This window comes from Neolamprologus brichardi, chromosome 16 (genome assembly GCF_056152115.1).
Source record: "Neolamprologus brichardi isolate AB-2024 chromosome 16, ASM5615211v1, whole genome shotgun sequence".
NCBI classification, from domain to species: Eukaryota; Metazoa; Chordata; class Actinopteri; order Cichliformes; family Cichlidae; genus Neolamprologus; species Neolamprologus brichardi.
This window is the reverse complement of record NC_142119.1, coordinates 28,497,250-28,512,041: the sequence shown is the minus strand read 5'-3', so window position 1 is coordinate 28,512,041 and position 14,792 is coordinate 28,497,250. Positions and strand designations below refer to the sequence as shown.

Sequence of the window (14,792 nt, the reverse complement as noted above, 5' to 3'; positions counted from 1 at the left end):
TGACTGTGGCTTCTGATGCTTTATGACCACCAAGACTTGGGTCTTGGTGTATGGTTGCACTGGAAGTGCCCACCTCTCAGGACATGCCCTGCCTAAAGGGGATGAACCACACGTTGATAAACGTTCAGAAAATCTACTTAAGCTGCTATAAGCAGAAACATCTTCTCCTTTTTTCCTGTCATCCATTTCTTTTGGAATACTGCATATGTGTCATCATTGTACGCCTGAAACAGATAAAATGAATATCTTCATTATCATCCCCATTTATCCTGACAAAGACACAATAACATGCATGAACACTCCACTTCTACTAAGTGCACTCTTTTTATCATCCTTTCCATCCATTTCCTTTTCTAACCTCTTCATTTCACTGTCTTCTACACACTAATATGACAACCAATTTAGGCAACCCTCTGATTTCTTGTTGTTTGTGATTTTACTTGAGTTATGTCTTCAGTTTTGCCTGTCTAATCATTGTGTTGCGTTTTTTGGTCATTGTACCCTGTGTCTTTGGCTGTGGCTATAGGTGACAGAGATCTAGCTCTGTTTATACAAATTATACATTTAAGGACTAAGAAAGCTGCAGCAAGGTGTAGAAAAGCTAATAAATTGGGTATTTAAAAAAGCCCCTCCCAATGTAGAAATGCAATCTAGTTACATAATTTAGTATAGCTTGCCTCTTGAGAATGGAAGATGATGAATGCCATTTGCATACATAAAATACTTTATATTTAGTTTACGTTTTCTGAATCACACAGTGTAGATTTATCCTGTGATTTTGAACATCCCAGTTAGAGCTGTGAATAAGTTTGATTATTTATGTTTGATCTAATTTTTTAAGCAGTGACTGGGCTATAAAACTAAAACTAAAAGAAATAAGGTTAGGGGCTGCAAAGCCTTGTGACATGTGTTGTTATGTGTTGTGTGCTCATGACAAACAGCTGTAAAGCTGTTGGGATGTAGGCTGCTTACTGTAGGTGGAGTGTTTTACAGGACTGAGTAGTTTGTGTTAGTGTTGAGGTTTGTTCTCACTGTGGCTTTTAAAACCCCCACAAAACATTACAGGTTTGTTAGCGACTTCTGCTGTATTAGTGCTACAACTGTTGTAGCTGTTTATTTTTAATGTTGTATGTATTTTATTTTTGGTTGAATCATTCGTATGTGAAGCAGATATCTTTCACAAATGATACAATATGCCCGTTTTGTTGCTCTCAAAGAATGGCTGGCCCCCAAAGCTTTGTTATCTTGAGTTGCTTGTCACTGTCTGTTTGTCATTGTCCTCTGTGTGTTACGTCTCTCTTGCTCTCAAACAAGTTTTCTCTTCTTCTTCTTTGGCATTCCCCTCTCTGCTGATTCTTTCTGTTTCTTTTGTCGGTTTCTCTTCAAGCTTTATCTCTCTTTTCACTGCAAAAAATGTCCATCTTAAATAGTCAGGCAAAAATTGTTTTGAACTTGCTGGTTACTTAGCATTTCGTAAAAGTTAAAGGACCATAGCTGGGCCCATATTCGTTCTGCTTTCAGTTCTGTTCAGTCTAGTATCAGTAGTAGCTAAATCAAGGATGAAATAAATGCAGAATATATTTTCCTGGTTATATCTATAGAGTTTAATTCTGCCGTTTGACCAGTCTCAAAAAGTTACATGCGCAAAGTGACTGTTTGCTGTTCAGTTGAACTGTTTATTAATAAAGTTTACATTTTAAGGCTGATGAAATAATAAAGTTGAGACCAAATTAAAAAAGTTTGGACCAAAGCTCCTCATAGAATAAAATCTTATATTGCATGTTAAGTCACTTTTAAGATGGCCATTCTTTGGTGGGGTTTTTTTTCCAGTTTTTTGCTTTCTTCTCCCTTTTCCTTTATCTTTTTTTCTCCATCCTTTTCACTCTCTCTTTCAGTCTGCGTGTCCAGATTTCCCTGCAGTTCTTCTCCTTGTGTCTGTCTTGTTTGTAGATGTAGGGGATGAGGAGGAGGCGGGCCCTCTCCGCCGCTTCCAAAATTCTCGTGAGAGGTGCAAGTTCCTCGCCCCCTCCATCTCAGTTTCCGTGCCCGAGGACGACCCCTACCACTCCGAAGAGGAGTACTATGAGCACCCATTGTTCAGCCCAGAGTGGACGCACTCGGGCTCTCGCCCCACAGGGCAAGCCGTGGCCTTTAGACAGATTGAAGGTGAACCACGCATGGTTCCTCTTTGCCATCCCCCCTCCCTCCATCTCCTTTCTCTTTCTTTCCTCTCCTCTCTTGTGATTTGACTCCCTTCCCCCATTCCTCTCTCCTTTCGTCTTTCCGTCTCTCCGTCCGTCAGCTCGTCTCTTCGTCTGTCTTTGTGTGCGTTTGTGTGTCCTTGTGTTGGTTATTCAATCAAAACAGCATATTAATTTAACAGCCATATTTCTCTTCCGTTTTAAATTTCTTTTACCAAAGCCCATTGCTATCCGTGTTTGCCATGCTGTTAACTCTAACACATAATAGTGACGGTTCAAAGTAGTTATATAAATAACAGTGTTTTATTGCCATTCGCTCATCAGTCAGACCATCGTGCAAGTCTGACTTGTGGAACATGACCATAAGCCTTTCATAGATGTCTTGGAGACCCAGAGATGTATTTTGGTTCTTTTCTCCAGACTACTTCTCATCCCCTAAACCATACTGTGCTATGTCAGACCCTCTACACTCATCCGTACCTACCTTTACACTCTCACTGTGGCAACAAGGAAGACTTTCAGCTCAGACATATTCACCCACATTTGTGGTTCAGAAAGGTGGACGTCATGCACATGCAATCTTATGAGGCCCTTCTGCCTTTTTAATAAACGCCCATTATCAACTAAAAAAAATCATTCCATTCATTTGTTCTTGTTATTCGGGGTCATCAGTAAGCATAATAAATAACCTTTAAAAAAACCTTTTAAAAAGCAAACCAATCTAAAAATAATCAGCTGATTTTTCATGGGTTTTTTTGGCATTTTTTAACAAGTTTGTCAGTCATTCAGCACAAGATAAGTGTAAAGTCTAGTATGACTGTGATGCTGTGAAGGTGCTGTAAAAATAGCATAATAAATCTTTGGAAATCTAATGGCAGAATCCAAATCCCTATCCAGTAATATACAAAAAAAGTAATATAGAGAAACCAAGAGCCCATCTCGAACTGATTCAACTTGTCTCAGTTATTAAACTTTCCTGATGCTGCTGATTTATTTTTTTTTTGTTGCTCAAAAGAGTACAGGAAAGAAAGTTCTTTCTCCAGAGATATTAAATTAAAATGAAATGAAAAGCCAGAACTCTTGATTCCCATAGCTTAGGGATTCAGAAGTTATCTTACGGGACATATTTTACTGTCGTTTTTTGGAATCACAGATCTCAGCTGAACTTAACATTTGTGTGATGGTCGCAGCAGCTTTAAATTTGTGTAATACTTAAGACATTTATTAACTTCTAGTTAGTGTAAACTAATGTAAATGATCATATTTAATGACTATTAGCAGCCACTTTGTACGATCAGCTGCAAATCCTTAGAAAGATGTGACATTGTCACGATGGATCTGCAGCTGACTTTCATTTGACTCAAATGAATACAATGTTCCTTCATTTACTTGCATATATAGTATCCTGTCCATGCAATGTAAAGCCATGAAGTGTTGTTTCCTCAATGTTATCTTTACCACTAAACAACTGACCTTAGTCGTAAATGATCAAAGGTCAGTATCTGTTAAGGATTTGCTTATGGACTGGAAAAATTATTTTAAAAAGACAGATATTTGGGGGGGGGGGGGAATTATTATCATATTATATTCCTCTAATATGATAAAAAAGAAAACAAAAAACGCATAAATAACAGCAGTCTGTACTGTATGTGTAATGTACATATATGTGTGAACAAATAAATATTTTAGGCCATCTTTCCCTAGAGCTGAAAGTGTCCCGTCATAAGTTGTGTTCTCACATAACCCAAGTCTGTGTTGCCTGTAGTCTTAATGTGTCCCCCTTTCACCCTGTTCTCGGGAAGAAGAGACCATGGAGGCTCTTACAGCTGAATACGAGGAGGAGGTGGAAGATGAGGAGGAGAGTGCAGAGGCAGCAGAGTCCGAGGCAGCTCTTGATGAGCAGCAGTGGAGTGGGGAAGAGCCCGAGCTGGACAGCCCCCAAGCTGAGCCCTTAGAGCAGGCAGAGGCCATAGACGAGGCCCAGGATCTAGACCTGGAGCCGGCTGAGGCAGCTAGTGCTACTGCAGACAGCTCTATGGACAGAGAGGAGGAGGAAGCAGAGGGTGAGGAGAGCCCTGAGACAGGTGTGTCCTGCCCTCTGCTCTCCCTGCCTGCATGTTCCTGCATTGCCCACTGTATAAGAACGCAAGATGTGTACAAAGGAAATGTATAACTTATAAGCATTATAATTCAAGTGGAATGGCAAGTGATCCTCCCTGCGCTCTGCTGCGGCTGCAAGGCAACACAGGCTTGTTGGTGAAAAAAAGCCACATTGTTTTAACTTAACCTGGTTTTATTGTGTATTTTTGCTTATATTTTCTTTTTACTTGCTGTGGTTTTCGGGGCCGGCCGTTTTCGTAGTGGTATGATGAAGTGAAGTGATGCTAATCGTGACGGTTGCTGGTTTTATTTTTTCCACCTGCTATAAGCTTCCAAATTTTTCATTGTGTTTATACATTGCCTAGTGCTGGTATGCCAGTGCTGTGCGCAGTTTTGTAGCCATGATTCATTCCTGCAACACATGCATAAATCATTGGTATCATGAATCTGAGTACAGAGTTTGCAGGGGATTTTGTGTTGGCTGTCTCATGTTCAGTGTGGTGCAGTTGTTGGTAAAACCATCTCATCAAATGCATTTCTGTATCAGCTTAATTCCAAATTCTTTCCCTTTTTTGGGTTGTTTTTGTCACCTTTAGCTTGTGACAGCATATAGCATTTATCTGTCATTTACCAGTAAAGTTCTTCTATGATTGTGCTAATAAACTGACATCTGAACATTTAAATTCACAATAGTGAAAACTATTTAAATATTAAAAGCTTTAAACTTGAAAAACTGACTTAACACTTCATTTTACTGAATGACAGAAATGCTATTTCACTTGGTATCTGATGGTTTTGAAGGTCAGCATGGATATTTCTCCCATCTGTTATTGCTTGTTTCCCATAAGTCAACATCCCAGTTGCCTCATGCTGGTTTCCGTCACGCCACCATCCCATTTTATCATCCATCTGTGACTTGGTGGACCGCGTAATCTCGCCGTACTTCTTCATTGATGGCCGTACCATTGTGCTGTAAGTTTCTCAGGAGAGCTTTGCCTGTTTTTGTCATAGCTTTTCCAGACCCTGGCTTAATAGATATCTCATTCACAGCATGCTAAAACAATGCATTTCTGTAATGATCAAACAGCCAACTTACAGATATCCTTTCAGCTTTGAAGATGGAGACAGACAAGCAGGACAGTGGATCCATGAGCCCTGACAGCATTGGATCAGAGAAACGTCCAGAGGAGTTTTATGAGCCCCAGATCCAAGGGTTCTTTGCTGGTGAACGAGTTGTACCAGAGAGTCCCACCATGGATATGCCATCCTTTGTACCCCCAGATATTCAAAGTCAAGCCAAGGAACCCGTCAGATCGCTCACACTTCAGCCTACATATGGCGAGCCGATTACAGTGTCAGAGAAGCAGCCATCAGTGGAGGTGGTAGAGTTCAGCAGCATCAGCTCTCCTGCTGATTTCACATCAGTGGGAGCCAAAGTTCAAGGAGGAGACTCAACAAGTGACACAAAAGACAGATCTGGGATGTCAGCCTATTTTGAAACATCAGCCATGGAGGTTAGTGAAGGTCCTCACAGTAAAGGTAAGGGTTATTACGAACTGAGTAGAGCTGGTGACAAGCAGAGTACTGATGATACCAGTTCTCCTGAGATCAGCTACAGCACACTTGCTGAAGCTCAAGATAAACCTGAAGCTAAAAAAAGTACAACAGAAGACACTAGGGTATTTACAGTTCCTGACAGGAGTAATGACTGCAGGCTTTCCCCAGGTAAACTTGCCTTAGAGCAGAGGAGTTACTCACTTAACATCACCATAGGAGCAATGGATCAAAGTGGCCAAGGCAGACAAAGAAACTTCTCCCCACTGGCCACAGATATCATGTCATATACCAGTGGAAGTTTAGATGACTCCGCAGACTACCTTCCTGTTACCACACCATCTGCAGATAAGCCACCATCTTTCCCTCCACTTATACTTGAGACGGCAGCTTCCATTACTTCAGACTCCTCATCTCCTCCAAGGATCACAGAGCAGCCTCCAAAACCTAGTCCTGAACCGGAATCTCCAGAATCCCCTGAGCCTCCCAAGAATACATATAAAAATGGCACAGTAATGGCACAAGACTTGCCCGAAATGCTTGACCTTGCTGGTAACCGTTCGGGACTACAATCAGAAAACAGTGACCCAGAAATCATTCGGAGGAAGTCGATTCAATCTGATTCTTCTGCCTTAAATTATGACCCACTGGCTAGCCTAATTTCAGGGGAACAGAGTCCTGGAGCTAGAAAGAGTGACAGCCAGCTGGAAGAGATGGGTTATTGTGTATTCAGTGAATATTCAGGGCCCATGCCATCCCCTGCAGATGTGTTCAGCCCTACAAACACTTCTGCACAAATCTTCACCCCGTCTGTCCTGGAGGAAAAGGTAGCTGAGCAGGCAAGAAAATTAGCAGTCAGAGATGTGTCTTTGGAGGATAAAACACAGCCATCAGAAGTTGCTGATGCAGCTGAAGAAAAAGATCAGAAAGAAGAAGAGAGAAAAGATTCAGCTGAAGAAAATGAAAAGAACAAAGAAGATGATCAGATGATTACTTTGGTAAGCGAGACACCACTTGCTCAGCCCTACGAGCCTTTTGTGACACCAACTGTCACTGTGACACTGGAGGAAGGTGGGAGGTCAGTGAGTGAGACTGAACGGCAAGCCAGCGGTGAAGGCTCAGCGTCAGAAACCGAGATTGCTGACTATGAGAGGCAGATCCGGAAACTGGAGATGGAGGACAGGCCTCTCAGTTTGGAGGAGGAGCGAGAGCTGCAGGAGCTTCGAGAGAAGGTGAAGCTGGTGCACCAGGAAGCCTATGAGGAAGTGGACGCTGAAGATGTGTACCAGCTGACTGGTGTGGCCAAGGACCGAATTGCCAGGCCTGTTAAAACTTCATCTGCCTCATCTGTGGAGAGCAATATTGATGATGACAAGCTGCTCTCCCCAGTGCTCTCACCTTCCAAACTTAAACAAAGAGAAATGTATGGCTCCCCGAAAAGATCAGCCTCACCTGTGTTAGGCATAAACAAAGATGAGAGAGAAGATCCAGAAAAGAAAATGAAGGCAGAGCAAGAGAAAGAAGCAGTCGAGAAGAAACTTCAAGAGGAGGAAGAAAAGAAAATCAAGGAAGAGGCAGAAAAGAAAGAACAAGAAATGGAAGAGAGAGAAGAGCAGAAAAGGAGAGAGAAAGAAGAGGCAGAGAGGATATTGAAGGAAGAAACAGAAAGGAAGGAGAAAGAACAGAAAGAGCAGGAGATGAGGGAGAAATTGGAGAAAGAGCAGAAAGAGAAAGAGGAGCGAGAGTTGAAAGAAAAACAAGAAAGAGAGCAGCGTGAGAGAGAGGAGAGGGAGTTGAAAGAAAAGCAAGAGAAAGAGAAGAAAGCGAAAGAGGAGCAAGAGTTGAAAGAAAAACAAGAAAAAGAGCAGAAAGAAAGAGAGGAGAGGGAATTGAAAGAAAAGAAAGAGAAAGAAGAAAAGGAGTTGAAAGAAAAGCAAGAGAGAGAGGAGAGAGAAAAGAAGGAAAAGGAAGAAAGGGAGAGAAAAGAAAGAGAAGAGAGGGAAAAGATGGAACAAGAGGAGAGAGAAAGGAAAGAAAGCCTGGAAAAGGAAAGAATAGAGAAGGAGTTGAGAGAGAAGGAAGAGAAAGAAACAATAGAAAGGCAGCTGAAAGAAAAGGAAGAGCTTGAGAAGGAGGAAGAGATGAACACAAAAGTTGCAGACCAGCCTGAAGTGGATGCAAGACAAAAAGAAGCTGATGCAATAAAGCCTGCTGAGGTTGAGAAGATGAAGGACAAAGGCGACGTGACGAAGGAAATACCCGAGGCTCATGCTGCCATTGAGTCTGTGGTGACAGTTGAAGATGATTTCATTACTGTGGTCCAAACCATTGATGAAGCCGAAGAGCCGGGCCACAGCGTTCGTTTCTCTGCCCCACCTGAGGCCGAAGCAGTTTGCATTGCTGCCCAAAAAGAAGAAGAAGAAGAAGAGGAAGAAGAGTCTGTGGAGCTGGCTCAGGAAGCGGACATAGAGGCTGCCAGTTTAGAGGAAATGGGAGATGTTCCTGAAATTCCCGGCTCCCCCGAGAGGGAGGCTCAGACCATAGAAACAGAAGGACCAACAGAAAGCTATGATAGAGATGAAACCACAATGGATGACTCCATTCTGGACAGCTCCTGGGTTGACACTCAAGGTGAGATCACCTTTTTTGTTTCTTCTTTTTATTCCCTCTTGTCAGCTTCAAATGCACAAACTGAATAAAGTCTCATGCCCTATTTTTCCACACTGCAGATGACGATAAGAGTATGGTAACAGAGCACACTGAGCCTTTGCCCAAGATGTCTAGTCCGGTCAAAAAACCTGCTGTGGTCCAGAACAAACTGGCACAACAGTGGAAGACAGAGAAACAGGAAAAGCCAGTTAAAGCCAAGACTAAGGGGGGGCGGCCTAAGGGACGAATCTCGACTCCAGAACGCAAACCTACCCGCAAAGAACCTGCCTACATCCCCAAAGAGGAACTCAAGAAGAAAAAAGGTTATTGTAATTTTATTTTTCGTAGTATGTAAAATAATGTCAATAACTGAAGCAATAATCATTGTTAAATAATGTTCAAGTCAGCTGCTCCTCAAACACAGCACTCTGTGCATCTGACGGTTTTGTATGCAGGCTATTCAACATGCATGAACCGTACACAGGCTTTCTGTGGTGTTTTCCGTATTATAACATGACTGTCTCTGTCTGTGGTTGCACTCCTCTGCTGTTGTCACTGGTCCTGTTTTCTCTGATAATGCAGCAGTGATAAAGAAGGTTGACCTTGCCAAAAAAATGGAGACTCGGACTCAATCCCCGTCCAAGAGGACTGCGGGGAAAGCAGCAGTCCGCCAGACCCGTCCTATCCAGCACCACTCCTGCCCCAGGAGAATAACCACAGGTGACACGTTGCCTTGGTCTGTCACACAGCTGGTGCTTGCTGCAGGACAGTCACCGCAACAGCCATCCCTGTCTCGCCTCCGCTTCATTTTTGTTTTATTGGTTGTTTAATGTTATTAGTTTTGTTAGTCATTTGTTTTCAAATGCATTTATTTTGTGTTTCATCATAATAAAGATTGACTTTCATTAATATTTTCTTTGGATTCATTTGTGTATTTCTTGCTTTTTTTGCGTTTTTTGTTCGTTCTCCGAGCTAACAAATACTGTTTCACTTGTGTTCTCTGTTTTAAGCATTTGTTTGTGCTTACACCTATGCTCGTATATACATGTGTCTAAGAAGGCACAGCACACTCCCCTTAACTACAGTATTGTTAACTTAAATAATACTTTAATTCCTAACACATTCATAAAGATGTTATTCTTTATGAATACATCTTTCCTTCATAAAATCTTATTTTGCAGTTTGTATCTAGGTTCTCTGTCAGCTGCTGGTGTCCAGCTGACTTGTCACAATAATGAATCTTGTCAGTAAAGAAACTAGACCTTCACAACCTCGATGGTCTTTTAAATTACATATCCAGTTTGATATCTTCTCCATGGTGCTAAAAGCACTTTTCCACTCTGAGTACTGAAAGCACTTTTTACTACAAGCTACTTTAATATAGTCTATGCCTTGAAGCATTTTCTATCTATTACACACACACACTGTCACTGCGATCAATGCATCGGGGGAATATGGGGGCCTCAGGATCTTGCCCAAGGACACGTCAATATGAAGACCAGAGGTAGCAGAGATTGAACCACTGACCTTCCGGTTGGTAGACAGACTTTGCTAAGTGACAGCCACCCTTTAACTTATTACTAGGTTTGCTAATGCTGCTCTGACCCAGAGGCAGTTTGCTCTCCATTTTCCCCTGACGTACTGAATTCTGTGTCAGTGATGAGGAAAGCACAGTATACTGCTGCAATGCCCCAATTAGATTTTTTTTTTCCAAGGTTGCCTTACATAATACAAAATCCCCCATTCTGTGTGATATCTTGCCAAATCTTTGCAGAACAAAGCTGTCAAGCAAGAAACATCCAGCTCCTATAGAACATTGAATTTGGCATATCGCTTACCATGCCACATTTAAGAATGCAAAGTTGGATGTCTGTAATTTTTTACATTTTATGTAATAGGAAACATATTCTTGCAAGGATATAAATATGGGGGTAATCCTCCAAAGTAGGGCATTTAGAGAGCCCTAACTCCTTCTCCTTCAATGTACGAAGGTTAACGCACAAATTCTTCTGAAGTATTTTTGTTTCCCTGAACTTCTCTGTCTGTCTGTCTCCGTCCCTCAGAAATCCTACCTGACAGTCGTCAGCCTCTCAGCGTTGCCAGACAGTCTCGTGACAGAGCATCGGTAAGTATACTCAACAAACCTAACAATGGCACGACCTCTGGCACAAAAAACACTGAGAGAGACTCCAAGAAAACTCTGCTGGCAGTCAGCATGAATGAACAATTAAATTATAGGCATAGAGCAACTCAATGGATACTGAACACTAGAAACAGGCAGAACCTTTTTTTGGTGCAACGGATTTGAAACTTTTGCTTTTTTGCTATTAATATGAAACCGCTCATACACAACTTGCCTTCTGCAGAATCTGAAACAAAAAGCATCTCGGTAATTTTGAAAAAACAATTATCAGTAGAATCATTAAAATGATGTTATTTCCAAGGGTGACTTGCTGAGTCAAAAAAAAAAAATCTCAAAAGAGATTAACACAATAACACATCACATCCAGATAAAGCAAATGCTTTGTCCTTCCATCTCCACACTAACACAGGCAGGTGTTGCATTCGTTTTTTGTTCATATTTCATGAAGAAAATATATTAATGGTGGTTACATTTTGTAAAATGTTTCCTCTTCTTGGTGTATTTTAATGGGTTTTTGCACAAGTAGTGAAGACAGACTCATTTGGAGTGTTTATTTTGCTGAGTGGGTGTTGAACCAACCTGTGACATTTCTCCAGTGCCTGTGGTCGTGACTCCATTTCACTCCTCCGCCATGTTAATGACAGTTATTGTGTCTAAAAGAACATGCTTTCTATATTTCCTAAATGTCATGTCATCACAGCATACTGAAAGTGTCTTCTAATACCATGCTCTGCAGTGTAGCCCGTTGCTGTTGCATGGGCATGATGAAGAGTATCCCTCACGTTCTTAAGTTTTGTTTATTTGTTTGATATTTTCATGTCCCATGAGTTTTCAGTTTGTTACTAAAATGAATGTGCAAGAGGAGCTGCTTTAATAGATTACATAGTAGATTGTTCCACATGATTCATGAGATCATGTGCATTCGTGATGCATGTTGTAGCAGTGGTATTTTCACCACTTTTTGTCATCCCGTGTTCTTTATTTTGTTTTCATGCGCCTCACCAACCACACCTCTTTGTTGTACCATCTCAGTGCCATGCCCATCATTTACCGTTTACAAAGATCCCCACCTTCATATCCAGAGCGGCTGCCTCGCTAGATAGACCTCGTCCATCCTCAGCAGAGCCTCAGGGCTCCACAGAATTACAGAAACAGATAGTTAAGGTAGGTGGATGGAAGAGTGACAGGGTTCCTGCACAAGTCCTGGAAATTTCATACATGTTTTCATGCAAACATGAATATTATTTGCTTTAATTTTGTAATATTGCTCGCATACGATATCTGTTGTTTCACATTGAATTAAAAAGATAAACCACAGTCTGCCTGACTGGCCTAACAATGCTCTCCCTGTATGTTTTCCAACAGGATGGTGGGTCACGGAGCCCAGAGAAGAGGTCTTCAGTGCCACGCCACACCTCATTCATGAGTCGCCGTGGGCCCCATGACCATGAAGAGAGCTCTACCTCTATCACTAGCTCTGGCTCTACGGCTCCTCGCAGGCCCACATGTAGGGTCCAGTTCTCCTAAACTGTACAAAGCATCAGCATTTAGTTCACGTTAGGTTGTCTAAAACTAAACTCTTAATAGCCTCCAGTGTGCGACAAATGCTACTAATTCAGTCTTTACTACTGTTGATCAATTTTAGAAAAATATTTCTAGAAAGTGAAAAGCACACTCATAAGGCCTTATGCTTGATTATTTTAAGAAGTCCCAGCTGACATCTGCTAATGAGGGATTTTTGCATACTCGCTCTATTTCTGTCTGTCTTCTGGCATCTTTAACATTTGTTTTTTTTATATTGATACTTAATTTACTTTTATTACAAAGCCAAAATGTTATGTTGGACTATTAGCGTACACTAAAACTCCTCTTTTTCTTCATTCTCCATCACTAAATCCAAAACTTTTGATTTTTCCCTTTCTCCAGCATTTCGCACTGAGATGAGGGCAGAACACAGGACAGGGCGAGCTCCTAGCATGACAGGTAAATGCAGACTATTTCTACTATTTCTAGATTTAAGTTAAGAGCATATTGTAATTTTGTGCTGTGGACTCAAAATATTTGGAATAAAAGGAATTGCAGCTTGTCTTCACCTCCACCTCCATCACCTGTATTTGTCATCTTACCAGTTACAGAATCAGTGCGCTCACGTTCAGCTCGCAGTGGCCACTCCACCCCACGCACCCCTGGCTCAACAGCCATCACCCCAGGAACTCCTCCCAGTTACTCATCATCTTCGAGGACCCCCGGGACCCCACGCTCCCTCAGTTTGATTTGTCAGGAGAGGAAGGTGGCTGTGGTCCGTACCCCACCCAAGTCACCTGCAACCACACCCAAGCAGCTCCGTATTATCAACCAGCCACTCCCTGACTTCAAGAATATCAAGTCTAAGATTGGCTCCACAGAAAATATCAAGTATCAGCCTAAAGGAGGACAGGTAACACTTTTACTTTGTCCAGAAATCTGCAGCTTTTTTTAACTGCTTGCTAATTTTCTTCCATCTTCACATTTGGTTTTACTGCTTATTGTAGTTTCCTTTTTTCCTATCTCTCCCATCTGCACTGATCTCAGAGACAGAAGCTGCCATGTGTTTTATTTTTGTTTCAGGAAGTTACATGTAATAGAAATAAAAAGTATATTAGGTATATACAGGTAGATTTACTGAGCATGCAAAGAAACTTATTGCTTGCCTCCTAGCCGATTTTACCCAGGATTTGACCTTTGAACCATAAAGCAACAACAAAAAGTTCAATAGGAGGAAAAAATTGAGTCAAATAACTGTTTCATATGGATCTGCAAGAAAAATCTGTACAATATGACCACTGATCTGTGATGAGGTCTGCTTTACCATTCCTCGTATAAATAGTATTATAAGGTTTTGTCTAACATCTTCTGTCTTTTTCTTCTACTTTAAGATGCTTATTTCCCATGTTTCCTCCCGTCTCTAGGTCCTCGCTAAAAGTCCTGCTTTAGTCTTTTAGTTTCCCTTGCCTGCTGCTATATCGTGAATAATCTTGCCCGTCCATCATCGTAGAAAAAGAGTACAAAATGTTACATAATGATGTTTTGTATAAGAAAAAAGGAAAATCACACATAATTACACGCATCCATTGGTTACATTTACAATGTATACAATGTAAAGTGTAGCGTGTTAAACTTTTCCTTTACCTGATAGACTATCCTAAAATGTACTTCAACTTATAATGTTGATTTTAATGATATATAAACCTATTGGACATATGATTTATCATCTAAACTATTTATATGGTGAATCAAGACCTACATCAGCTTAGCAGTTCTTTACCACTTCTAGATATTTTCAGTTCCCAGCCTTATTTTGTGGCTGTCTTCCTCTGTTGTCTCTATGTGAAGCATTAGTTCAGATATCAGTTTATAGCAAGTGAGCTTGCATGAATTCTTTCTGCTGTCAGTGAAAGTAAAAGTATGCTCGCGTTAATCAGATTGCAGAAAAATTTGTCTTCAAGAGCTGTAAATGTTGCTCTGGTTCTGATGGATGAAAGCAGTTTGATATATCTGTTGCCATCAACACAGTAGACCAAGGCTCTTTTTCTCTGAGTTTAATATAGACTAATATAGACTGCCACCTGAAGGCAGGTTAAAAAGTCATTTTAACATTGTTGTGATTGATTGTGAGTTTATCCCAAAGATAGACACTGAGATAAAGGTCTAAAGAATGATTTCAAAATATGTATATATACATTTTTTTTTTTTTTTACAATTTTAAAGCCGTAAATGCTAGCTTATGCTATGTCAGCTTTATTTTTACCTGTGATTTCTCACCACCAAGCAGTTCTTCATCTAGAGATTTCAGTAAACAGAAAATGACATGACTATGACACCTGAGCGAGAGTCTGAACTCTGAGCAGTATTGTCCCGTAAGCGTTCCTCCTGGCTCGCCAAAGCAAAGACAGCAGTTCAGCAAAATCAGAATTACAAATCTTGTTTTCTGTTGCTGCACAGAATCTGCATTAGCACAGTGTCTCGGGGTACATTTCTTACATTTTGACAAATGACTCGAGTCTGAAACACAAAGGCAGCACTGCACCAGGAAGCAATGTGTCTGTAGCCATCAGTTCCTACAAGCCTTTGCTGATGACCTGATTAGGAATCTAAGTATTTGGCTG

At 41.2% G+C, this 14,792-nt stretch overlaps 1 protein-coding gene across 12 annotated transcripts in view; it reads left to right on the top strand.

Moving 5' to 3' along the window:
* The window catches only part of map2 (microtubule-associated protein 2), a 103,919-nt gene that overhangs the window by 74,033 nt on the left and 15,094 nt on the right, over positions 1-14,792 (top strand). For 6 of the 12 annotated variants that reach the window (XM_087852973.1, XM_087852974.1, XM_087852977.1 and 3 more), the window contains 9 exons: positions 1,951-2,166; positions 4,004-4,285; positions 5,412-8,486; positions 8,585-8,827; positions 9,087-9,224; positions 10,568-10,629; positions 12,013-12,154; positions 12,574-12,630; positions 12,777-13,084. In XM_087852973.1, coding sequence (XP_087709099.1) covers positions 1,951-2,166; positions 4,004-4,285; positions 5,412-8,486; positions 8,585-8,827; positions 9,087-9,224; positions 10,568-10,629; positions 12,013-12,154; positions 12,574-12,630; positions 12,777-13,084 — 4,523 coding nt within the window. Of the gene's footprint in view, positions 1-1,950; positions 2,167-4,003; positions 4,286-5,411; positions 8,487-8,584; positions 8,828-9,086; positions 9,225-10,567; positions 10,630-11,679; positions 11,812-12,012; positions 12,155-12,573; positions 12,631-12,776; positions 13,085-14,792 lie in introns of all 12 variants that reach the window. The other 6 variants (XM_087852981.1, XM_087852975.1, XM_035912779.2 and 3 more) reach the window with 6 other exon arrangements.